General features: G+C 44.6%; 2 protein-coding genes across 2 annotated transcripts; both read left to right on the forward strand.

Moving 5' to 3' along the window:
• Window positions 1–3,140: 3,140 nt before the first annotated feature.
• Window positions 3,141–17,340, forward strand: LOC306930749 (uncharacterized protein; the record flags this gene model as incomplete). Its single annotated transcript, XM_079511844.1, has 5 exons — window positions 3,141–3,380; window positions 10,723–11,463; window positions 11,725–12,348; window positions 15,349–15,401; window positions 17,284–17,340. Exons 1-5 carry the CDS (start codon window positions 3,281–3,283, stop codon window positions 17,338–17,340), a joined length of 1,575 nt encoding a protein of 524 aa, XP_079367970.1. The 5' UTR covers window positions 3,141–3,280.
• On the forward strand, window positions 17,089–22,820 carry LOC306931057 (multimerin-2-like). Its single transcript, XM_079512235.1, has 7 exons — window positions 17,089–17,825; window positions 17,963–18,166; window positions 18,505–18,762; window positions 19,250–19,426; window positions 19,745–19,868; window positions 20,797–20,918; window positions 21,698–22,820. Exons 1-7 carry the CDS (start codon window positions 17,697–17,699, stop codon window positions 22,730–22,732), a joined length of 2,049 nt encoding a protein of 682 aa, XP_079368361.1. The 5' UTR covers window positions 17,089–17,696; the 3' UTR covers window positions 22,733–22,820.
• Window positions 22,821–24,310: the final 1,490 nt, after the last annotated feature.

Below are 24,310 nucleotides of genomic sequence, written 5' to 3' on the forward strand. Positions count from 1 at the left end.
CCAAAACTGTTGCAGATCTGCCACTTTGATGCTTTTGTATGATCAAGTATAGGGCATTAAAAGGGATAGTTCACCCCAAAATGATTTTCTTTCTACTCACCCAATGGAGATTTCTTTTCCCGCATTGCTAATCCAATAATTTGATGACCACAAAGGAGACTCTTTGTGTCTCCATAGGGAATCACTTCTGGCCATCAAATAGTGGCTTAGGAATGTGACAAAAACAAAACAAACAACAAAAAATCTGAATTCAAGTGTCCATGGGGTGAGTAATCAATAGAAAAAAAGTATTTTTGGGCATGAACTATCCCTTCAATTTACAAAAAAAAACACACAAAAGGTAAAAATATGTCTAGAGATTTTTTAGAGAGTTTTCAGCCCCGACAGCAACTATTTGTGTGACTTAATGGATCATGGCTAGTGTTCATAATATGGACATTTGTACTTCTAAATACCTATTCAGTACCATCTATGGCAGGGCAGGAGCATAGAGTTATAATTTATCTGGAGGGCGGACTGCCCCGCCCCCAGCTCTTCATTTCAATGAAAGTTGCTCAGTGCCGTTTGAACCCCGATGACGGATGTACCTCTACTTCCTGGTTGGCCTCAATATCGAGGCCAATAGATAGCCAATAGCCAGGGTTTCAAGCCGTAGACAGCACGCACGCAAAGTAGCGTTTTAAATGCGGAAGTGATGCTATCCCAGATTTGAGCGCCAAAACGACTGCACCTTCAACGTTCTACCATTCTTTGGCAGGATATGTAATATTGTGCTTCTGGTTTTCACTGCTCGCACAATGTATGGCAATTTTAGACTTGGACACACAATCCTTTTAACCCGGTGTCGCTGGACGAAAAAAAAGGCATATTTACTGTTTTCTATTTATGCAGAACATTAATTATGTAAATATAAACAAGCTAAGAATGTCACTGAATGTCACTGTGAGACCATGTGGAACTGAGAAACTATATTCTTTGTATGTCAGATTAATAATGGTGCGCACCTTAGAGTGAACAACGTTATTCTTTGTATGTCAGAATAATAATGGTGCACAGCTTGGAGTGAACGCAGGTCATTGGGGGGTGATTTTTGCTATTTTAAGCCACATTAACCCCCCGGAGTATTTACTTTTGCACATATTAAATTACAGGCGAAGAATATCCCCAATCATAGACCTAGATATAATGTGCTTACTTTATAGATGTCCTATGTACGCTGGGCTGGCGTTGCGATGAAAATAGCATTTTTAGATCGGCTATTTTTTCCGTATAGTATGCTGGTGTCTAAAGCATTACTTCTGCACTCTTATAGTCATGGATTGTTGAATGTATCATTGCAAGAGTTTAGTGATCATTCATCACATTCTCATCCCAACTCGTCAACTATACCTACTATCTCTTGGGTCGAATGGCCCAGGTGTCACTTTCCAACACTACGACATGGGATTTTTAGCTTATTTATGATCCTTGATGACTATGTCTATGCATTTGATGCACCTTGTTTTGTTCTTGCTTACTGTAAATCGCTCTGGATTAAGAGCATCTGCTAAATGCCTAAATTGTAAATTGATTTCTACAGTATAGAAGTATATTGGGACACTGCTGGCATAGATAGAGGTGCTAGAGTTGGAAAGTCACTCCCATGGGGCACTTGCCCAAACGGCCGCGTTTGACGAGTTGGGATGAGAATTTGTTGGATAATAACGCTGAGTCATTCTTGTGAGTAACCCAGCAAAGCTTAACAGATATTGTATTTGCCTGATGGTGCTGAGTTCACTGAGTCTTGTTTTGTTTTAGAAAAACTTACTTACTCACGCCTATCGCCCAACCTTGGGCATAGGCCACGAACAAGAGCTCTCCAGGCATCCCGGTCCTGGGCCATTCTCTCCAGCTGTCCCCATGTATGGCCAGATCTCTTCACATCTACATCTAGGTCACGCCACCAGGTGTTTCTTGGTCTGCCCCTTATCCTTCTCCCTTGTGGGTTCCAGAACAGGGCGTATCTTGTGATACTAGATGCAGGCTTCCGAAGGGTGTGGCCAATCCATCGCCAGCGTCTTTGTAGTATTTCTTCTTCCACAGGGTGTTGGCCTGATTGCTGCCACAGTTCCAGGTTGCTGATTGTGTTAGGCCAGTGGATTCGGAGGATTCTTCTCAGGCAGGTGTTTATGAAAGTCTGGATTTTCTTCATGGTGTTAACAGTTGTTCTCCAAGTTTCTGCTCCATACAGCAGAACAGGCTTTAGAAAAAGCCCTGAATGAATCCCTGGGGGACAACATATCATTTTAAACCTTTATTTTCCAAGTCTGCTGAACCGAGACTTGCTTTCACTCAGTTACACACATTCACACCTGGGGAATTGAAATATCCTTCTCAGATTCTTCATCTGACTGACCTCATATCTAAAATAAACATTTTATTGACCGTTTCAACTTTTTTATTGACTCTGTTTTGGAATGTTTTAATTATGATTTATTATTAGATAATGGTCAGGAGGTGCACGCACATCCCATTAAAAGGGTGCTCAAAATAATAAACCGCGCGTGCGTGAAGGAGGAAGAAGGAGGAAGTAAATAAAGAAATAACTTTATTTACCAGAGCGGAAAAACTACGTTTCGGCCTTTGTCGGGTAGAAGCATAGTAGAAGAATAGTAGGCTAATTTACATCAACAACAAACCAGTTTCTCAAAATGCAATACTTGACGTTGGCCACAAGATGTCTCACGTACTGCACCACGAAATCAAGCAGCTCTCATTCACGCTAGAAAATCCCCCAAACCAGTTAATTTTGCTGCTAGCAAAACAAAAACAAAAGAACCAGACCAGTTTGAAGTGAGTGGTGCAACAGCGCCATTTGTTGGTACCCTAAACAGAATCCTAAACATATGGGGAGTGACACAGGGACACAGCCAGGGACGGACATTCCTTGGAGTGGCTGCACCACTCAAACCCCAAAAACTTTTAGACTGACACACACACACGCGCACGCACGCACGCACGCGCGCACACACACACACACACACACACACACACACACACACACACACACACACACACACACACACACACACACACAGCTTCAGTCTAATAAATCAGGCTAGGAGAGTAGATCAGAGTTCAGCATGTTTCTGCACGGACGAGAGAGAGAGGAACACTGACAGAACTACGAGTGCGGACGTCCATTCAGGGTACACGCGCACGTTGTTGTGTTTGTTTAAGTACAGTACTAAAGTAAATGCACTTTGGAGCCACTGTACCCCACTGACAGATACGATACAGAATGTGGACGTCTTTTCAGTCATCAGATGCAGAGGACGAGGTTGAGAGGAAACTCCAATCTGTGAAGATGGAGACCAGAGAGACTGACCAGGACATGTTAGGTGCAGTGACCAACAGTGTTCCCATGTGATGTTGTCCGCTTATTAGAAGCGACTTGGGCTTGTCTTTCTGCGAAGTCGTTTGTAAACTAAGTATTGGTATTTGCGATATTTTTTTTCTAAAGTGTAGCATGCTTATTTTGGCTTGCTTCCTAAGCCCCTACGGTTGCTTAAACCAGGAATAGAACGCTACTCAAACCTATTCATTTCAATGACCCCTGATGTGGTAGCAGTGACCGAACGGATAGCGGAGCGGTCTTGATACCGGAAGGTTGCCAGTTCGAATCAGCGGTCCGACACGTTAAAATTACCACCGCTGAAGTGCCCTTGAACAAGGCATTGAACCACTACGATGAAATGTGTTCTATGAGCAGGGCCTGGCTGGAAACAAGTTCTTGAGCTTAGCCCAGATACCCTGGGTAAATATAGTAATCATTTCATTTCATTTCATGGTTAATTGTGGGCATTCCACAAACGACGTTCAATCCATATTCGGCTCCAACAAGGGGACGTTACATTTATTTCGCTCCTTTTCCACTAAAATGTGGAACGCCCTACCAACAGCAGTTAAGAATCCCTATACACTCCTTCAAAACCACTCTCAAAGAGCACTTACGGGCAGCTGCAATTCGTAATTGGCCCATGTAAAAAGGTTAAAATGCACCTCCCCCACCCCTTTATATACTGTATACTGTACAGTACACGTCCGTCCCATCACCCCTTTTTATTTTTATTTATTTAAACTTTTTTACCTTTCGACCAGTAAGACGCTTGAGGGCGAGAAGCGGGTGAGGTCGTGTGCACGCATCCGCCTGGGTGACAGCAGACTGCTGGGCGAGCGCTGTCACTTTGGAATGGGGGGTCAGATCAACATATCTGAATGGGTGACGGCACACTGCTGGGCTTTTGGCATGGGGGTTAGATCTTAATTTTCGGGCCTGTTAAGAACTCTAGTTTTCGCCGGCTGCCGGTGTTCCAGTTTGTCTTCAGACCCTGTTAACGTCAGACCGCGTCAACTGTCGCCGTAGAGACGACAGATGTTGTGATGTGAAATAAATCTAATCATGACAGTCGAGATGGGAAAGCTTTAGGTGGTTTATTGGTTGAGCCGTGCAAAGCTGTACAATATATATGATAATTCTAAGACCTATCGCAAGTGAGCTGCATTTCATTCTTCAGAAATCTATTTAACTGATCCCATTCAGACATCTTGACCAATCATAAAGTAGCTCACTATACTTGCTTCCTTTAATGTCTGTAAACAAGATGTGACTTCACTGTTTATTAAGGTTGTTGACCTTTAGCCATTGGGGTGGCTGGACATATCATGTCTGTTTTCATGTTTCAATTTGTCTTAATATAGCCTCACTAACAAAGTGCTTGGTCACTGACACCGGGCGCGGCTGCACTTTTAAATGGACGGGTATCAGTCAAAAGAGACATCGAAGAGGAAGGATGGAAATGCGTGATTCCTTCGGTCGCAATTTTATCCTCGTAGCAGATTTTGTATTTACCTGTACTTTTGTTGAACTGTACCCATTCTACAAACTGTCAATAACGTTTTCAATCAATCAATCAATCAATCAGTGTTCTTTGAAACACATGTATTTTGGTGCTTTCCGCCATTCCTTCACCGAGGCAAAACAACAGCTTTCACCATTGAAATTCTGCATTACAGAACGCACATGTTGTTACATTTTATGGGTTTATTTTGTCATAGTGCAAGTATTGTAGTGCAGGTGATTGCAACAATCACGGATTTTGTGAAAAATGAAAACGTGACTACAGAATATTCTAAACAATAAGATGGCTAAATGGGTGGAGTTAAGCTCGGCAGATAGTTTGAGGATCCAATGGAGTTAGGAGGTTTTTTGCCAAACCACTTTGTAATACTTTCCATTGGTTCAATATTTTTTTTAACCAACACACAGGCGTAAAGGATGTTCAATAGCATTGATTTATGAAAAAAATAAAGTTAGGCGATCCTCTGAAACAATGTGGTTTACTTAACTTTGTTCCTTCTTGTTCCATAAATGATGACTTCACCAATTCCATCTTCATATAATTGGTTTGCACAACACACAAATGCTCATGAATAGTAGACTAAAATTCTGCTCCCTACCATCGTCAAGCATTTTTTTTAAATTTGTTAATATATATTTGTATTATTAACGTGAGAACAACAATAGAAACCTGTATCAACAATGACAATACCTGGGGGACATAGAACCTGCATGGGGAACATAGGGATGACCCCATCCAGGGTTGTTGCCCCGGCACTGTCAAACAATGGAATCACATGACATTGATCCCCTTCCCCTATTCTCTCATAGCCCTACTAGGACATGACATATAGGCCTACAGGCAGAATATTAGTTTAAGGACTCGTTCTTTCTCTTTGATCTGTAATGACCAGGAACAGAATTGATGTCCATGAGACCATGTACTCTAATATAGGGTACGTAGTATAGTATGTCCGGCTAATTTCAAGGAATGCTTATTTGACCCAGGTTAATGGATACCAGACGTGTAGGGAGGAGTTGGTATGACATGGATGTAAGCCTCTCTGACTATTGTTGGATATAACTTTTGTTAACCCACACAGGCCTGCAGTAATAAAGCAAGCTAAGAACACTGCCAACATCATGTGGCGTGTATGTGGCGTGTGACGTGGTAGCGCTGTAGCGGCGCCCATGTTGACGGGCAGACAATCACAGAATAGGGGGAAGTTTCTGTTTTGTTGTTTTGTTGTTGTCATTAAATTGTGCTTATGTATCTCACCACTGCAAATGAGGGAAACTATGTCTTTTGAGAATAAATAAAGGTTTGAATGAATTAATGACATAATGATGCTCTTTATACTAGATGACGTTGGATCACTGGGTCTATGTTTTGTTTGTAAACATTAACTATACATGTAGCCTGCCAGGCGCTCCTCTGCTGCACACGGGCAGACAAAACTACTTTGCTATTCACTGAAACAAAGGCTCTTTTGTGTTGTTGAAAGTCCATTCAACAGGGTGGGAAGCCTCCCAGGAGCCCACCTTCTCTGTATAATTCTCTTTTGGGCAGAAAATAAAATATGTCTCCGGCCAGACAATTCTTATTTAGGCCGCCCTCTACAGTTCAGGTCAATATAAATTACCCAGATTGACCAGATCTGTAGAGGGCTCTCCCAAAAAAAATATTATACAGAGAAGGTGGGGTCCTGAGAGGCTTCCCACCCTGGATAAAGACGTTCAACAATACAAAACAGCCTTTGTTTCGGTGAGTAGCTGGGAAGGAATGGACCCTTTCTAAACCCCACCCCAAAAGCAATTGTCCAATGCCAAATTATAGTTTAATCTAGTCCTTCCACGCACCAGAAACGTACCTCCCAATCCCGGCAGAGTAGTTCCGGAGTAGTTCCAACGGATTGTGTGGCCCTGGTCTTTCCCGATTGATTGATTGATTGATTGAAATATTTATTAACAGTTTGCAGAATTACAGTACATTTCAAGCACAAACTCAATACAAAGGCTGTTAACTGTGAGTGGACGACCCAATTAAGCATCACACTTGTTTCCAATAGGGTCCACCATGTTCAATTCATCAAAAACATTTAGAGACATACAAATAGACACTTCTATATAGACAAAGAACAGAACAGGAATTCATCATGATGGAGGTACTTGGGTCCCCAAGTCGGCTCCGTGGCCGTACCTTGAGTTGGCTGTGTGACCGTGACCGTCTCTTGTGTTGTCCTTGCGTTGGGTCCCCAAGTCGGCTCAGTGGCCATACCTTGAGTTGGCTGTGTAGCCGCGACCGTCTCTTGTGTTGTCCTTGCGTCCGTGTTTGAGGGATTCCGATTTTACAGGGGCCAGTTTCAAATTGCAGCCATCCGTAGGTGCCCTTTGAGAGCGGTTTTGAAGGAGTCAAGGGATTTGCATGTCTTAATGACTGTTGATAGGGCGTTCCACATTTTGGTGGCATAGGAGCGAAAATAATTTAGTCCCTTGTTTGTGCCGAATCTGGGTTGTACATGGTTCGTTGCACTCCCTCTGGTGTTGTGGGTGTGATAACATAAAGGAAGTATCTAGACAGGTACATGGGTATCTTGGTGGTGTATCGAATCTTGTGGACCAGACCCATTGCAAGATGCTGTACTCTGTCGTCGACCCTAAGCCATTCCAGCCTGTCGAAGTGGGCAGGGGTGAGGTGGGTTCGGGGGGCGAGGTCAAGTAGGAGCCTGACCAGTTTGTTTTGGGAAGTCGAGCCTAGTTTTAAGGGCCTTTGAGGTGCTGTGGTACCAGGAGGTGCATGCATAGTCAAAGAAACCTTGTACAAGGGCTCCTGTTAAGGTCTTCAAGGTGTTTTTGTTGACCAGTGAGGAGATCCTGTAGAGGAATCTTGTTCTTTGGTTGACCTTTTTGATTACGTTGGTGGCCATTTTATCACCGGAAAGATTAGCCTCCAGGATGGAACCTAGGTAGGTAATTTCATCTTTACGTGTGACAACATTGTCACCCACTCTAACCAAGAAGCCATTTGCCTTGCTGAGATTACTATTAGAGCCAAAGAGAATGGATTCAGTTTTTCCCAGGTGTAAAGATAGTTTGTTATCAGCGAGCCAGGTGCAGATTCTACCGAGTTCAGAGCTGAGGGCCTTTTCAATCTGCAGTTTGTTCCTGTCCGAGACTAGCAGTGCCGAGTCATCTGCGAACAGGAACAAGTTGCAGTCACAAGCTGAAGTCATGTCGTTAACATATATTAGGAACAGTAAAGTCCCTAGTATGCTTCCTTGTGGAACGCCACAGCTCACTGGGAGGGGGGGGGACAGTGTTCCATTCACCTCCACCATCTGTTCTCTCCCCTCCAGGTAGGATTGCATCCAGCACACTGATGTGCTATCGAAACCAATTGCTTTTAGCTTGTTAACCAGTATGGAGTGGTTCACGGTGTCAAAAGCCTTTTGGAGGTCCATCATGACCATGCCGCAGTATTTGCCAGCATCCACCTCATGTTTGATGTGGTCGCTCAAATAGAGAAGGCATGTGTCAGTGGAGTGGGACGTTCTGAAGCCAGATTGGAACTCGTACATTAATTTATTAGTGGCAAGATACTTTTCAACCTGTTCATAGACTATTTTTTCCATCACTTTCGAGATGGAGCTTAGAATAGAAATAGGGCGGTAGTTGCCGGCGTCTAATTTACTCCCTTTCTTGTGCAAGGGGGTTACTTTGGCCAGTTTGAAATCTTGGGGGACCTGTCCCTGTTTGATGGAGAGGTTTACTATGTGGGTGATGATTGGAGCTATAGAGATGGCTGAGTCTCTGAGAAATTTGGAGGGAATATTGTCATGGCCAGTGGCCTTGTGGGGTTGGAGGGCACTCAGTTTCTTAATTACCTCATCAGTTGTTACCATAACTAGTTTAAAATCGTCTTTACAAACACCTAGGTTTCTGTAGAAGGTTTTAATGTGCTCTGCACCAAAGAGCCCAGAGTGGGAGGGCAATTTGTTAACCAGAGTTGTTGCTATGTTTGTAAAGAAGATATTCAAGTGGTTGGCCACATCAAGCTTGTCAGTGATGAGAGTGTCGTCCGATTTGATGTTTATGTTTGAAAACCTGGTTTTTAGTTTCTGACCGCAGCCTGGTTGATTGTTTAGTAGCTTCCAGAGCTCACAAGGATTGTTTTTGTTTTCCTGTGCTTTATCATTGATGAAGTTACTTTTAGCTGATTTGGTCATGGCAGTTACACTGTTTCTTAGCTTGGTTCGTTGGGTTTTTAGGTTGTCCAACTGAGCTTGAAGATCACTGTCGAAGCGCTTGGCAAGCTTTGACGTGCATTTTAGAAATTCAGAGCATTTTTTGTCTCTGGCTTTCATTGTAGTCAGTATGTCCGAATTCATCCATGGTTCCGAGCGGGTTTTGACCCTGATGGTTCTCAAAGGAGCCATGTAGTTCAGTACTGATGTAAATTTGGTTTTGAAGCCAAGCCAAGCTTCTTCGACAAGTGTGCTTTTAAGCTCATCGGACCAATCCAGACTCTCCAATAGGTTAAAGACCTCACTAGAGTAGGTTTTGAGGTCCCTTGATATGAATGTTTTGTGGCAGCCGGTCTTTTTGTTTTTTGCGGGTACAGAATATCATAAAATGATCGCTAAGCCCGCATACAATGACACCTTTCATGGAGATTCTGGATTTGTCCGAGGTCAAAATGAGATCAATGACAGTTTGAGTAGAAACACACACTCTAGTGGGTTGGGTAATTAGCTGGCTGACACTATGCAGATCACAAAACCTACTAAATGATTTGAAAACAGGCGCCTCTTTACATTGCACGTCCGTATTCAGATCTCCCATCAGGATTTTCTCTGCACCCTCCTCCTCAGCTAAGCATCCCTCAAGAATATCATAAAAGCCTTGCTGGTCAGGAGGTCTGTAGACTGTGCCAACTAGTACTGATTTCGCTTTTTTGAAAAATAATTCAACCCACACAGTTTCAATTTCAACATGCTGCAAGTCAGTACGGGTAATGAATTCAGTATCTTTGTGGATATACATGCATATCCGATAGGACTGATCTAGGGTAGTTACTGGGACGTAAGTCGGGACTTGATCAACCCCGGCTGGGTCGCCTGAGTGAGGGGTATGATGTTCGACAGACCCGAAACCCAGATGACCTTGGTCGATGACGCCAGGCCCAGGAAATAATTCCCAATGCATTTTTCCCATAGACATTTCAAAAAGTATTTATTTAAAGAGCTTTTAAGCGTCGTACAAAGCCAACTCAAGTTGTGACAAATCATGACAACAAACACAATATTTTGGAACAAACAAATAATAATAAGAAAAACAACCTGTAACCTGCCGTGTGTTGGTAAAATTGTTGTGCTTTGTTGTAGAGCTACATTATGGCAACTTATAATCACTATAATGGGTCCATATTGAGATCAGTTATTTAAATTAAAACGTGTATTTATTGTGCATTTTGCACATAGCCAAAATGCATTAATAATATTAGGCCTTTCAGTTCATTTTAGGGAGAGAGCGACGCACACACACACACAAACAAGACTATAAACCAAAGATAGAAACACGTACAGTTGACGCTGACATTTGTGCTGTTTGTCTTTGAAGTGAAATGTGCATACAGGTACTACCATCATTAACCTAATAATGTTACAGGCACATTTGGATTAACAATAATGGTATTTTGTGCAACCTTGATGACAATTGACAATAACAAAACAGACCATTTGGGATTCAAACCATTTATTGGAGGACAGAGTGCGAAGGAGGCCATGTGGTAGAAATTAAGGTATTGGAATTATGATGTTCTCCCTCCTCTCTCCTCATTCTAGATCTCTCACTCCTTCCTGTGTTTAAAGACGAGGTTTCCCCTGAACAGCAGGAGAGCAGCCTGTGTCTGGTCCAGGTGAAACTAGAACCTCTGCAGATTAAAGACGAACAGCAGGAGAGCAGCCTGTGTCTGGTCCAGGTGAAACTAGAACCTCTGCAGATTAAAGAGGAACCGCAGGAGAGCAGCCCCAGTCTGGTCCAGGTGAAACTAGAACCTCTGCAGATTAAAGAGGAACAGCAGGAGAGCAGCCCCAGTCTGGTCCAGGTGAAACTAGAACCTCCACAGTTTAAAGAGGAACAGGTGGAGGAGCTACTGGTAAGACCTGATGGGTCAACGTTGACAGTGCAAAGTGAAGATGATGACAACAAAGAGACAGCGCCTCTAGCCAGCACCTCAACTGATCACATGAAATCACAAGCTGATGTCGAGGACTGTGGAGCATCACAGCCAACTAGAGATGACCAGCTCCTCTCTACACATGGTTCTGACACTGACACTGAAGACAGTGATGAGTGGACTTCACCCTGTCCTGAATCTGACATTGACGACAGTGACTGGGAGGAGACCGGGGAAGGTCATTCAGCTTTAAACAAACTGAAGTCACACAAGACACCAAATGTGGAAGGACGACAATTATCTTTGAGCAACAAGCTGTCCCAGAACCTGAAATCATCAAAACAAACTTCATCCATTAGGAGTCACACAGGGAGTTATCTGAAACGACACATGAAGACTGATAGAGGTATATATATATATATATATATATATATATATAGTCATTCAATAAATATATAGCGACATATACTGAACAGTACCGTATATGTGCGTGCGTGTGTGTGTGTGGGGGGGGGGGGGTTGAGTTGGACCAGAACCTAAAACAAATGTGAGGATGGAGTTACATTCCAGCATTGCATTCCTGTCTGGAACTGTACATCAATGTCTGACTGACTCTCTCTCTCTCTCTCTCTCTCTCTCTCTCTCTCTCTCTCTCTCTCACACACAGGAGTGAGGTCCCAGATTCGGGTCTTCTCCTGTTCTGAATGTCCATATGCCTTCACGTCTCAGGTCTTACTCCATAAACACATCAAGAAGAGCCACAACAACCTCTACCGCCGAATGCTGAAGGATGGACAGATCACCTCAGCAGCCTGCCAGCCAATCACCAGCTCTGTAACCAGCCAGAAACAAGTAGACACAGACAAACCAGAATCTTACAGTCATCAAACATTACCTCAACCAGGACAAGTAAAACCACATCAGCCGACTTGCACAAGAAAGAAAACTCACACATGTAAACACTGTGGCAAGCCTTTCAGTTCATTAAGTGTCCTGGAGAGACACATGCGTGTCCACACTGGAGAAAAACCATTCCAATGTAATACATGTAACATGAGTTTCAGTCGGTCAGGTGCTCTGAAGAGCCACATGCGTGTCCACACTGGAGAAAAACCATTCCAATGTAATACATGTAACATGAGTTTCAGTGAGTCAGGTGATCTGAAGAGACACATGCTTATACACACTGGAGAAAAACCCTTCCACTGTAATACATGTAACATGAGTTTCAGTCGGTCAGGTGCTCTGAAGAGCCACATGCGTGTCCACACTGGAGAAAAACCATTCCAATGTAATACATGTAACATGAGTTTCAGTGAGTCAGGTGCTCTGAAGAGACACATGCTTATACACACTGGAGAAAAACCCTTCCACTGTAATACATGTAACATGAGTTTCAGTGAGTCAGGTGCTCTGAAGAGACACATGCTTATACACACTGGAGAAAAACCCTTCCACTGTAATACATGTAACATGAGTTTCAGTCGGTCAGGTGCTCTGAAGAGCCACATGCTTATACACACTGGAGAAAAACCCTTCCACTGTAATACATGTAACATGAGTTTCAGTCGGTCAGCTGATCTGAAGAGCCACATGCGTGTCCACACTGGAGAAAAACCATTCCAATGTAATACATGTAACATGAGTTTCAGTCAGTCGGGTGCTCTGAAGAGACACATGCATGTCCACACTGGAGAAAAGACATTCCAATGTAATACATGTAACATGAGTTTCAGTGAGTCAGGTGCTCTGAAGAGACACATGCTTATCCACACTGGAGAAAAACCCTTCCACTGTCAACAGTGTAGCATGAGTTTCCGTTATTCAACTTCTTTGAAGGTACACTTATGTACCCACACTAGCGAAGAACCTGTCCAACGTTATCAATGTAATATATGTGACAAGAGTTACCATCAGCCATGTACCCTGAAGACGCACATGCGTACCCACACTGGAGAAAAACCTTTCCAATGTAATACATGTTACAAGAGTTTCAATGAGTTAGGTAGCCTGAAGAAACACATGCGTACCCACACTGGAGAAAAACCATTCCAATGTAATACATGTAACATGAGTTTCAGTGAGTCAGGTGCTCTGAAGAGACACATGCTTATACACACTGGAGAAAAACCCTTCCACTGTAATACATGTAACATGAGTTTCAGTCGGTCAGGTGCTCTGAAGAGACACATGCTTATACACACTGGAGAAAAACCTTTCCAATGTAATTCATGTAACAAGAGTTTCAGTGAGTCAGGGAGCCTGAGGACACACATGCGTACCCACACTGGTGAAAAACCTTTTCACTGTAATTCATGTGACAAGAGTTACAGTGTGTCAAGTAGCCTAAAGAATCACCAGCGTACTCACACCAAGGGAAAATCATCATCACTGTAAACAGTGTGAGAATTGACCAGCTGTATGTGGGTGCGGAAGGTGTTTATGTAAGCAACATATGGATATTAGTAGGGCTGGGCGATATGACGATATATATCGTATAGACGAAAAATGTCTATCGTGAAAAATGTTCTCTCGTGTATATCGTTGTGTCGCAAAACAAGCGGTACGGCAGTATTTTACGTCACAGCGCCCAGCCACGCTGTGCTGTTATTTCATAACAAACATGAAGGGAGATGATGGCTGACGAGATTCAGAGCGGAGTAACACTAAAGTAACCGGCCATTCACTGTTATAAATGCAGGTTTCATGTTGGGTCAAATTGATAAACTGCGTGAGCCACGCATCAGACGCATGTTTTACACAGTTGAACAATTGAGCTTGTCCGTCGGGTGCAAACTTCTTCTACTTCTTTCCTCTTACCTGTCTTGTTTTATTGTTCCAAATAAATTATTCCATTTGAAAAGTCCTTAATTCAGCAACAGCTTACAACAACAACAACAACACAAGACGCTAACTTAAGTTGTGATCGTCAAAAAAAAGGAAAAGAAAAACATCCACTCCCATACGCACAGCTGGGCATTGGAGAGTTGACGACGCGGTTGCGTTGTCTCTCACTCTATCGCCTGTAGTCAATTAAACATCGTTAAGCTTCCCAACGTCTTTAACAAACTACACTACAGTGACTACAACTACAACAGAACATTTTGATTCCCTATACAGAGCTTAAAATGAACTGAAACAACTGTGTGGCAGTGAGTGACATGAGGTATTTCTTTTTTCCATAAGACAATTTAATGCAGACACAGGCCTGTACTTCTGTGTCTGAATGGGAAAGTCTTATTTCTTTATTTTTGCTTTTTAATTGTCATAATAATAATAATTATTATTATTATATATATTTTATTTTATTTTTGTACTTGCTTTAGACCTGTCTGTGCATGGGCAGGGCATCAGTATTATATTCATATAATTAGACTGGATATTGTGATTTTACATATTGTAATTGGCATAAGTTTGATATTGGCATAAGTGTTCTTTTCCTGTTTTTTTGAGTGGTGCAACCACTATAGACTGTTATGTGTGTGTCCCTGTGTCCCTGTATCTGAGCACGGAAATAGCATAATTATTGTCACCACCAAGTGTCACTGTTATGCAGCCTAACACACAGACAGAGGCCAGGGAGGAGAGCTTGTACAGTACAGTACAGTACAGTACAGTACAGTACAGTATACAGCCCAGCCCAAGTACAGTACAGTAAAGTACTCGGCCTGAACAAAAATCTATTTTTTAGATTAAAAAAATCGGTATCGTAAAAAATATGCTATATCGTGAGTATATCGTTATCGTGATAAAAAAAATTCTATATCGTGATATGAGATTTTGTCATATCGCCCAGCCCTAGATATTAGTACTACTTAACACTTTAAAGGAATATAAATACTGGACAACTCACCCCGTGCTTGCCCGTTTTTATCCCGGAAATGTCTCCAGTGAGGGTTGGGAGCGGCTAGGGCAAGGTGAGAGCCCTGTATGCAGATTCAACACATTGCCTTATGTACTACAGCAAACAACCTTTACAATAGTTGCCTTACGTTCAAGATTCATAACTTGTAATATTGCTTTTGGCTCTTTGTATTCTTTTTGTAAAAATATAAAAAGATAATCTTATGGAAAGGCTATCACTGTAGTAGCCTTTTCATAAATAGGCTTTCTGCTGTCGTGAAAGTTTATTCGAGAAATTCAGAAGTTTCAACACCAAAGTAGTTGTTGTGAATTAGCGAACTGGACATTTTGGACCGAATGTTTCCTTCATCCTCGTGTTGCGCTTCTGTTTTCGCAGAAGTTTTTATTTTTGTTGTTTCTCATAAGCGCACGTCCATTGTCCTTCAAGTTCCACAGCCGTCTGCTGTGCAGCCTCTCCCACCCCTCACTGGGGAAGACGGGGTGAGTTACCATTTAAAGAGCCTGCTAACAGGAAATGCCCTGTTTTGGGCATTTCTTGCTGGGAGAAGGTTTTTCTTGGCGGGGCAAAACGCCACCTGATGACACACACAGATGAGTTTCAGTGATGTCATCTGATGGCAGAAGACTGGTGTAGTTGGGAATTATGCCAAGGTACACCAGTCTTCTGATGCTATACCTTAGAGTGCATTTCCATCATTTCCACAGCCCTCGAAGAAAAACTACAGCTTATTTTTCATGACTTTGAAACCATTTATTTATAGCTGTGCCAACTGCTCCTATTTGTGACTTTGTGTATGTCTGTCTGAATGTCTTGATGTCTGTCTGAGGACGGACAGCAAAACCGCTGGGTGACAAAGTGGCAGTGTTGAGTAGCGTGGCGGTGTGTGTATGTATTGCATTAAAATGGGTGAGGTTTAAAAAAGGCAAAAGCATATGGGGTCCGAACAGTATCAAAAGTGTCACGGTAAATCTTACATATTTGTAACTCACAAGTTCAGATTTGCAACTCACGTGAGTGAACTCACAGGTTCACATTTGTGTTTTGTATCCACAAGTTCAGATTTGTGTTTTGTATCTGTATTTCGCATCTGTGTTTTGTATCCGTGTTTCGCATCTGTGTTTTGTATTTGTGTTTTGTATTTGTTTGTGTTTTGTTGTGAAACACAGATACAAAACACAGATGCAAATTACAGATACAAAACACAAATACAAAAAACAAATACAAAACACAGATGCGAAACACGGATACAAAACACAAATCTGAACTTGTGGATACAAAACACAAATGTGAACCTGTGAGTTCACTCACGTGAGTTGCAAATCTGAACTTGTGAGTTACAAATCTGTGAGACCTTTGAGACTGTGCTAAAACTCTGCTGCTCTACTATTGAGACTCTTCTGACATTGGGCGTTAACGAACGTCATCATTGGCTGAGGGAATCTGTCAATCATTCTGATTGACAGATTCCTCGGCCAATCAGATCGGTCCGCCTTCAGCCAATCCTATGGCTCTAATGCCCTGGGGGCACGCTGGTCCATAGCTCTAATGCCCTATGGTGGGGGGCACGCTGGTCCATAGCTCTAATGCCCGGGGGGCACGCTGGTCCATAGCTCTAATGCCATATGGCGGGGGGCACGCTGATCCATAGCTCTAATGCCCAATGGCGGGGGGCACGCTGGCCCATAGCTCTAATGCCCTATGGCGGGGGGCACGCTGGTCCATAGCTCTAACGCCCTATGGCGGGGGCACGCTGGTCCATAGCTCTAATGCCCTATGGTGGGGGGGGCATGCTGGTCCATAGCTCTAATGCCCTATGGTGGGGGGCACGCTGGTCCATAGCTCTAATGCCCTATGGCGGGGGGCACGCTGATCCATAGCTCTAATGCCCTATGGTGGGGGGCATGCTGGTCCATAGCCCTAACGCCCTATGGCGGGGGGCACGCTGGTCCATAGCTCTAACGCCCTATGGCGGGGGGGCACGCTGGTCCATAGCTCTAACGCCCTATGGCTGGTCCATTAGAGCTATCGACCAGCGTGCCCCCCGGGCGTTAGAGCTATGGACCAGCGTGCCCCACGTTAACTCCACGTTAACTCCACGTTAACTCAGTCTGAGCAAGTAGCTTACAGTATAATAATCTCCATTAGTGCAATGTACTACATTTTTGGTGTGACATTTTCTATAACATAACATACCCCCTCCCCCAAGAAAAGGCATGCGTAAGTAAAAATGTGCACGTGGGCATGCTGGCACTCATGGCAATATCCCAAGGTTGGCAGGTCTGACTATATATTTGTAGATGGAATTTGAGAGAAAATACATCGATTTGTTTTCTGATGATGTTACCTCCGCTGTCCTTATAGATCTCACACTCCTTCCTGGGTGTGAAGAGGAAGTTTGCCCTGAACAGCAGGAGATGAGTCCCAGTCTGGTCCAGGAGGAACCACAACCTCCACAGATTAAAGAGGAACAGCAGGAGGAGCTACTTCAAAGACCAGAGGAGGCTGCAGGGTCGTATCTGAAAGTCCACTTGAGGACTCATAAAAAGCCAGTTGCTTGTTCAGTTTGTGGCAAAATAATTAGCCGATCTCATCACCTGAAACAACACATGAGGACTCATACAGGGGAAAAGCCTTTTGCTTGTTCAGTTTGTAGCATTGTTTGTAGGATTTATTATTTGTAGGATCTCCATGCAGGAAGAGTAACCCCACCCCCGCCCTCTATAACGCACCCCCACGTCCCCCAGGAGCAAACCCCCACAGACCATTTGTCGCCCATGAATCTGTCCGCGGTGTGGACGGCCATCGAGCGTCTGAATGACAAAGTGGTCAACAACACTGTGAAGGTGGATACAAGATTTAACTTTCTTTTTTCTGCAATTACGAGCCTTTTTCGGAAGCCACAGGTGAGTGTTAACCGGCCATGTATGTCAGAGACACCAGTGAGTCTTATCGGTCACGTATGTCGGGGCCACTATTGGTATGTCCTGCTACGTCAGAATAACATATGCCCCCCAATAATGTGTTGTCCTGCATGTTCCAGGTGGACGGGCTAGTGGAGGACTTGGACACGACGTCAGGGGATGTGACGGAGGTGAGGTCCATGCTGGTGGGCCTGGAGGAGCGGATCGCCCAGACCGGGAGGAACAGTCAGATCCAGTTCATGGAGACAGGTCTGGAGGTGGAAGCCGCCAAGGTCAGCGTTATGAACCGATTCATCGAGCTGGCAGGGAACACTAGTGAACAGGTACACACTCCAGTGGTGATTTTGACTTGTCTTTTGAATACAATTAGCCCTTCACTAAATCCCACCCCAAAAAGCGATTGTCCAATGCCAGTCCAAATAGTTTAGCAACGGTTGCTATGCAGGTCAAGCTTTCTTTGCTGCTAACGTGCCTATTGGACAAGGATGGGTTGGGGAGGGACTTAGTGAAGTGGAAGTAGTGAAGTGATGTCCTTGACATAAAAAGGTTTTGGGCACCGCTGATATATACTGTAAACATGTCTTTCCAGAAGACAGTTAAGCTTGGTAGAATCGGCTTCAGGTCTTGACGGTATCTTTTTATCCGACCTCTTCTCTCTCAGAACCGCCGTCTGGCGATTCTGGACGTGGACGACCTGTACTCTCTGCTGTACAAGAACACCACGTCGGACTGCGACTGCAGGGCGCTGCGCTCCGACATGGTCCTGCTACAGGGAGGCCTGGCCAACGTCACGGAGCTGGCCAATGACAACCGCCTGGCCCTGGAAGGGGGCGGAGCCGACATGGGCGCGGCGGGCCACTGGGAGGACATGGGCGCCTGGCAGCCGCTGATGGAGGATCTGCAGCAGGGACTCCGTCAGGTGAGTGAGAGTGTGTGGAGCAGTGGTTTCCTCCAAGTCAGAATTTGTTAATATACCGGTGGTTATTTTCAAAAAAATTGTGCAACTGGATAATTTGTTTAAACATTTTGCACACAAATCTTGTATGGAGGTCCCTGGCACAAAATATTCTCAGATGGCCAAATACATTCATTTGGGGGTCCTTGACATGAAAACAAATGAGAGGCATTTGTGTCGACTGTAGAGGGACAGGTGACTGAATAAGAGTCACCGATATATTGGCCAAAGCCAAACAAATACATTCCATACATTATTTGACTTTTTTAACTTCAATACCGACAATTCTGCAGCCGATTCTTTGCCACCAAGGTGTCCCTATTTTGGACATTTGATTACAGGAAAAAAGTACAGAAATTTATTTTTTATAAACTAAAAGGTTTTTTTCACACCTAGTAGTTTTCCATTTAGTTTTTAGTGAACTACAATAGCGTTGTCCTCACATTCACAGGTGAAGGACTCCCTGGCCTTCGAGCAGGAGAGGACCACGACTCTGAGTCGAGACGTGACCCATCTGGGAGGCTCGTTGGCAGGCAGCGAGGCGGACGTGTCCTCCCTTAGGGACAGCCAGGGACAGCTGGCGGAGGACATGCGCCGTCTGTCCAGCTCCTTCCAGTCCCTGCTGCAGGTAGGGATGGGACGATAATCCTTATTATCAGTCACAAAAATTGCATCGTGAAATTTCCTCAGCATAGTAACACTTGGAATTTGCTTTTGTTGAGCTGCAAATTCAGTACCGCTTAAACCCTCTATACTAAAACGGACCCTTAAAGAGTGCATTTGATACGCTCTCATTTCACTCTACACAAATCGATTTGCCAAAATCGATAGGGGTTCAAGTGTTTATATTTAACAAAATATTTAGATTTTGATTATCGCGATAATTGCGTTTAATCACAATTATTTAAAATAAGTCCTTTTCATATCATCCCATCCCTGACTGCAGGATGCCATGAGACACACAGACGTCCTGGAGAGGCTGATTGGGGAGGAGGTGCTGGAGTTCCTGGACCGGCCCCTCCAGGACCAGGAGGACCGGCTGGCCGACCTGCACGACAAGCTGCTGGGAGGTAAAGAGAAGCTGTGAATGGTAGCAGACTGCTGGGGGAGACAGAGGTAAAGAGAAGCTGTGGATGGTAGCAGTCTGCTGGGGGAGACAGAGGTAAAGAGAAGCTGTGGATGGTAGCAGACTGCTGGGAGAAACGGAGGTACAGTAAAGAGAAGCTGTGGATGGTAGCAGTCTGCTGGGGGAGACAGAGGTAAAGAGAAGCTGTGGATGGTAGCACTCTGCTGGGGGAGACAGAGGTAAAGAGAAGCTGTGGATGGTAGCAGACTGCTGGGGGAGACGGAGGTACAGTAAAGAGAAGCTGTGGATGGTAGCAGTCTGCTGGGGGAGACAGAGGTAAAGAGAAGCTGTGGATGGTAGCAGACTGCTGGGGGAGACAGAGGTAAAGAGAAGCTGTGGATGGTAGCAGACTGCTGGGGGAGACAGAGGTAAAGAGAAGCTGTGGATGGTAGCAGTCTGCTGGGGGAGACAGAGGTAAAGAGAAGCTGTGGATGGTAGCAGTCTGCTGGGGGAGACAGAGGTAAAGAGAAGCTGTGGATGGTAGCAGACTGCTGGGAGAGACAGAGGTACAGTAAAGAGAAGCTGTGGATGGTAGCAGTCTGCTGGGGGAGACAGAGGTAAAGAGAAGCTGTGGATGGTAGCAGACTGCTGGGGGAGACAGAGGCAAAGAGAAGCTGTGGATGGTAGTAGACTGCTGGGAGAGACAGAGGTACAGTAAAGAGAAGCTGTGGATGGTAGCAGTCTGCTGCGAGTCAGAGGTAAAGAGGGAAGATTTGACGAGAGAAATAAGCAACCATGGTCTATGAAAACGAGCCCAAAAGAAGCGACTAATAGGCCACATGAGAACTCAAGTTTTGATGTGTACACGTATGTGTGTTTTCAGTATTTATTTTAGACGACGCTTGACTCCTTTTCATTTCTCTGCTCCCCAGGAGGTGTGAGGGAGGATTCACCGGCCGCAGACCAGCCCTCCTCCTGGTACACACCTGATGGCAGCAGAGGAGGAGGAGGTCACACCAGGGAGCGACAGGTCCTTCACCGCGATGGAGAGCAGGTGAATCACCACGACCATGACATTTTACTTGAGGATTCATTGTCAAACTAATAATTGCGATCAATCAACAATCTATTTGTGTTCTTGGCATTGAACAAAAAATGCAGTTGAGCAGATATGAATTACTTCAATATAAATGACAAAGTAATGACTTGATCTTTTTTTTTTTAGCTTGAATATATTTTGAAAATGTATGAATATTTTGCAACATGGAAACGATTATTTTGATCATGCAAAAAACAATTGCGATTATGTCAAGTAATTGTGATTATGTCGGGTGGAAATGTATGTCCCAAACATTGAGGAACATACTTTTCAGGATTCAAATTCCAAAATGGCAAAATGTAGTTATGCTACTTTTGATGCTTTTTCACGTGACACTGTAATCTGATCAAGTGGGCCGTATAACTATAACTAAAAGTCATAATATGGAGATAAGAGGTTTCTGCCCTGACAGCAACATTATGCTAAAGGTCTCATGATATGCTGTTTTTCAAACATTTCAAGTTTTTATCATGGTCCTTCAAACACGTTTTTAAGAAGAATCCACTCCAGTGAGCCATGGCAGGTTTTTTTGTGTTCTGGAGCTTTTCTAGCTGCAATGAGAAAAGGAAAAGTGGACATCAAAGTCTACACGCCAATCACAGCACTTTTCTGAGCCGAATTATTCACAAAACCCCAGACCAAAGAAACATCCACTGAATGTTTAAAGTTACAGTTTTTTTGGGTGTAATTGACTTGAGAAGAATGTCATGAGACCATTAATAATTTGCCGACAGGTCTATGGCTGCGTGGACGAGGGCTTCGTGTCGCCGGGCGACGGAGGAGACCTCTGGAACCTGGAGAAGTCTGTGGAGGAGCTGGAGGTCAAGATTCGCCGGCTGGAGGAGAGGCTTTGTTGCTCCGCGATAAACGGCAGCAAGGATAACAGCAAGGACGCAGCGCCCGTGCCACCCAGTGGCCCGGGGGCCAACAAGCTGCAGGCGGAGGTGACGTGGCTGCAGCGGGCCCTGGAGGACCACCTCCGCATCTTCAAGGACGTGTTCAGTAATGCCGACGTGCTGGCGGCCTCAGACGCCATGACGCTGGACCTGGAAGAGCTGTGGGCGCTGCTGCGGAAGAAGAAGAGCAAGGAGTTGGGGAAGAGGCAGAAGAGGAAAGGAGCAGGCGTCGAGAAGAAGGAGGCAGCGACGACGACGACGCAGAACCAGCAGGGCTTCAGCAGGAACGGAGGGGGCGGTCCTCGAAGCAAGAGGGAGCAGGACCAGCAGGGCTTCAGCAGGAACGGAGGGGGCGGTCCTCGAAGCAAGAGGGAGCAGGACCCACTCCCGGTCCTGGAGCAGAACCAGCAGGGCTTCAGCAGGAACGGAGGGGGCGGTCCTCGAAGCAAGAGGGAGCAGGACCCACTCCCGGTCCTGGAGCAGAACCAGCAGGGCTTCAGCAGGAACGGAGGGGGCGGTCCTCCAAGCAAGAGGGAGCAGGACCCACTCCCGGTCCTGGAGCAGAACCAGCAGGGCTTCAGCAGGAACGGAGGGGGCGGTCCTCGAAGCAAGAGGGAGCAGGACCCACTCCCGGTCCTGGAGAACCAGCAGGGCTTCAGCAGGAACGGAGGGGGCGGTCCTCCAAGCAAGAGGGAGCAGGACCCACTCCCGGTCCTGGAGCAGAACCAGCAGGGCTTCAGCAGGAACGGAGGGGGCGGTCCTCGAAGCAAGAGGGAGCAGGACCCACTCCCGGTTCTGGAGCAGCGGGAGTCGTGTGTAACGCGCTGTAGGAATTCCCCGGAGAATACCAAATGTATGGTGCAGTGTGCATAATGGACATCTCGGACAGTGCTGCTCAAAATGTCTTCATTTCAAGGACCCCCCCCCCCCCCACACACAGTTCCGTATGCAGATTCCCAGAACTCGGGGATCGAGCGTACAAATGGAACCAAATTAATCCGTAAGGGTCCATTTGGTTCCATTTTACGCTCTCCAAGTTACAGACCTGTAAGGGTCCATTTTGTTCCTAATCCTAACTGTCAATGATTTGAGCTGCAGACCCCCTGGATCCCCTTCAAGGACCCCTGGGGGACTCCACTTTGAGAAGTGATCTAGCAGTAGTCTGAGGGGAGTTAAGACACTGCAAGTGAACTCTGTGGAGGCTGGAGGGAGTGATTAGATGGGTATTATTATTATTATTATTAATACATTCATAGTCCCAAGATTCAACAATCCGTGTTTTTGTTTAAAATTGAATTGTTGTCTTTACTGAACTACAGTACAGATAACAGATGCAGATCATCTTATAGGCATGGGGAACTTAATTGTCATCTAGAACTGTCATCATAACTCTTACGCATGAGAGTATTTTGCAGATGTATTGTTCTATTATTATTATTATTATTATTATTATTATTATTACATACGTCTCTGTCGGGTGGAAACCTCATATGTCCAAAACTGTTGCAGATCTGCCACTTTGATGCTTTTGTATGATCAAGTATAGGGCATTAAAAGGGATAGTTCACCCCAAAATGATTTTCTTTCTATAGTTTCTATCGATTACTCACCCAATGGAGATTTCTTTTCCCGCATTGCTAATCCAATAATTTGATGACCACAAAGGAGACTCTTTGTGTCTCCATAGGGAATCACTTCTGGCCATCAAATAGTGGCTTAGGAATGTGACAAAAACAAAACAAAACAAACAACAAAAAATCCATGAATTCAAGTGTCCATTTTTGGGCATGAACTATCCCTTCAATTTACAAAAAAAAACACACAAAAGGTAAAAATATGTCTAGAGATTTTTTAGAGAGTTTTCAGCCCCGACAGCAACTATTTGTGTGACTTAATGGATCATGGCTAGTGTTCATAATATGGACATTTGTACTTCTAAATACCTATTCAGTACCATCTATGGCAGGGCAGGAGCATAGAGTTATAATTTATCTGGAGGGCGGACTGCCCCGCCCCCCAGCTCTTCATTTCCATGAAAGTTGCTCAGTGCCGTTTGAACCCCGATGACGGATGTACCTCTACTTCCTGGTTGGCCTCAATATCGAGGCCAATAGATAGCCAATAGCCAGGGTTTCAAGCGGTAGACAGCACGCACGCAAAGTAGCGTTTTAAATGCGGAAGTGATGCTATCCCAGATTTGAGCGCCAAAACGACTGCACCTTCAACGTTCTACCATTCTTTGGCAGGATATGTAATATTGTGCTTCTGGTTTTCACTGCTCGCACAATTTATGGCAATTTTAGACTTGGACACACACTCCTTTTAACTCGGTGTCGCTGGACGAAAAAAAAGGCATATTTACTGTTTTCTATTTATGCAGAACATTAATTATGTAAATATAAACAAGCTAAGAATGTTCTGCAAAGAGATGTCACTGTGAGACCATGTGGA

The sequence above is a fragment of the Electrona antarctica genome (genome assembly GCF_951216825.1).
Source record: "Electrona antarctica genome assembly, chromosome: 10".
NCBI lineage: Eukaryota > Metazoa > Chordata > Actinopteri > Myctophiformes > Myctophidae > Electrona > Electrona antarctica.

Excerpts from the sequence above, each read along its gene's own strand:
- LOC306931057 (XM_079512235.1), top strand. The coding sequence starts at position 17,697 with ATGAATCTGTCCGCGGTGTGGACGGCCATCGAGCGTCTGAATGACAAA. Across the intron at positions 18,763-19,249 it reads TGCAGCAGGGACTCCGTCAG|GTGAAGGACTCCCTGGCCTT; the intron begins GTGAGTGAGAGT and ends TCACATTCACAG. Across the intron at positions 19,869-20,796 it reads GCACGACAAGCTGCTGGGAG|GAGGTGTGAGGGAGGATTCA; the intron begins GTAAAGAGAAGC and ends TCTGCTCCCCAG.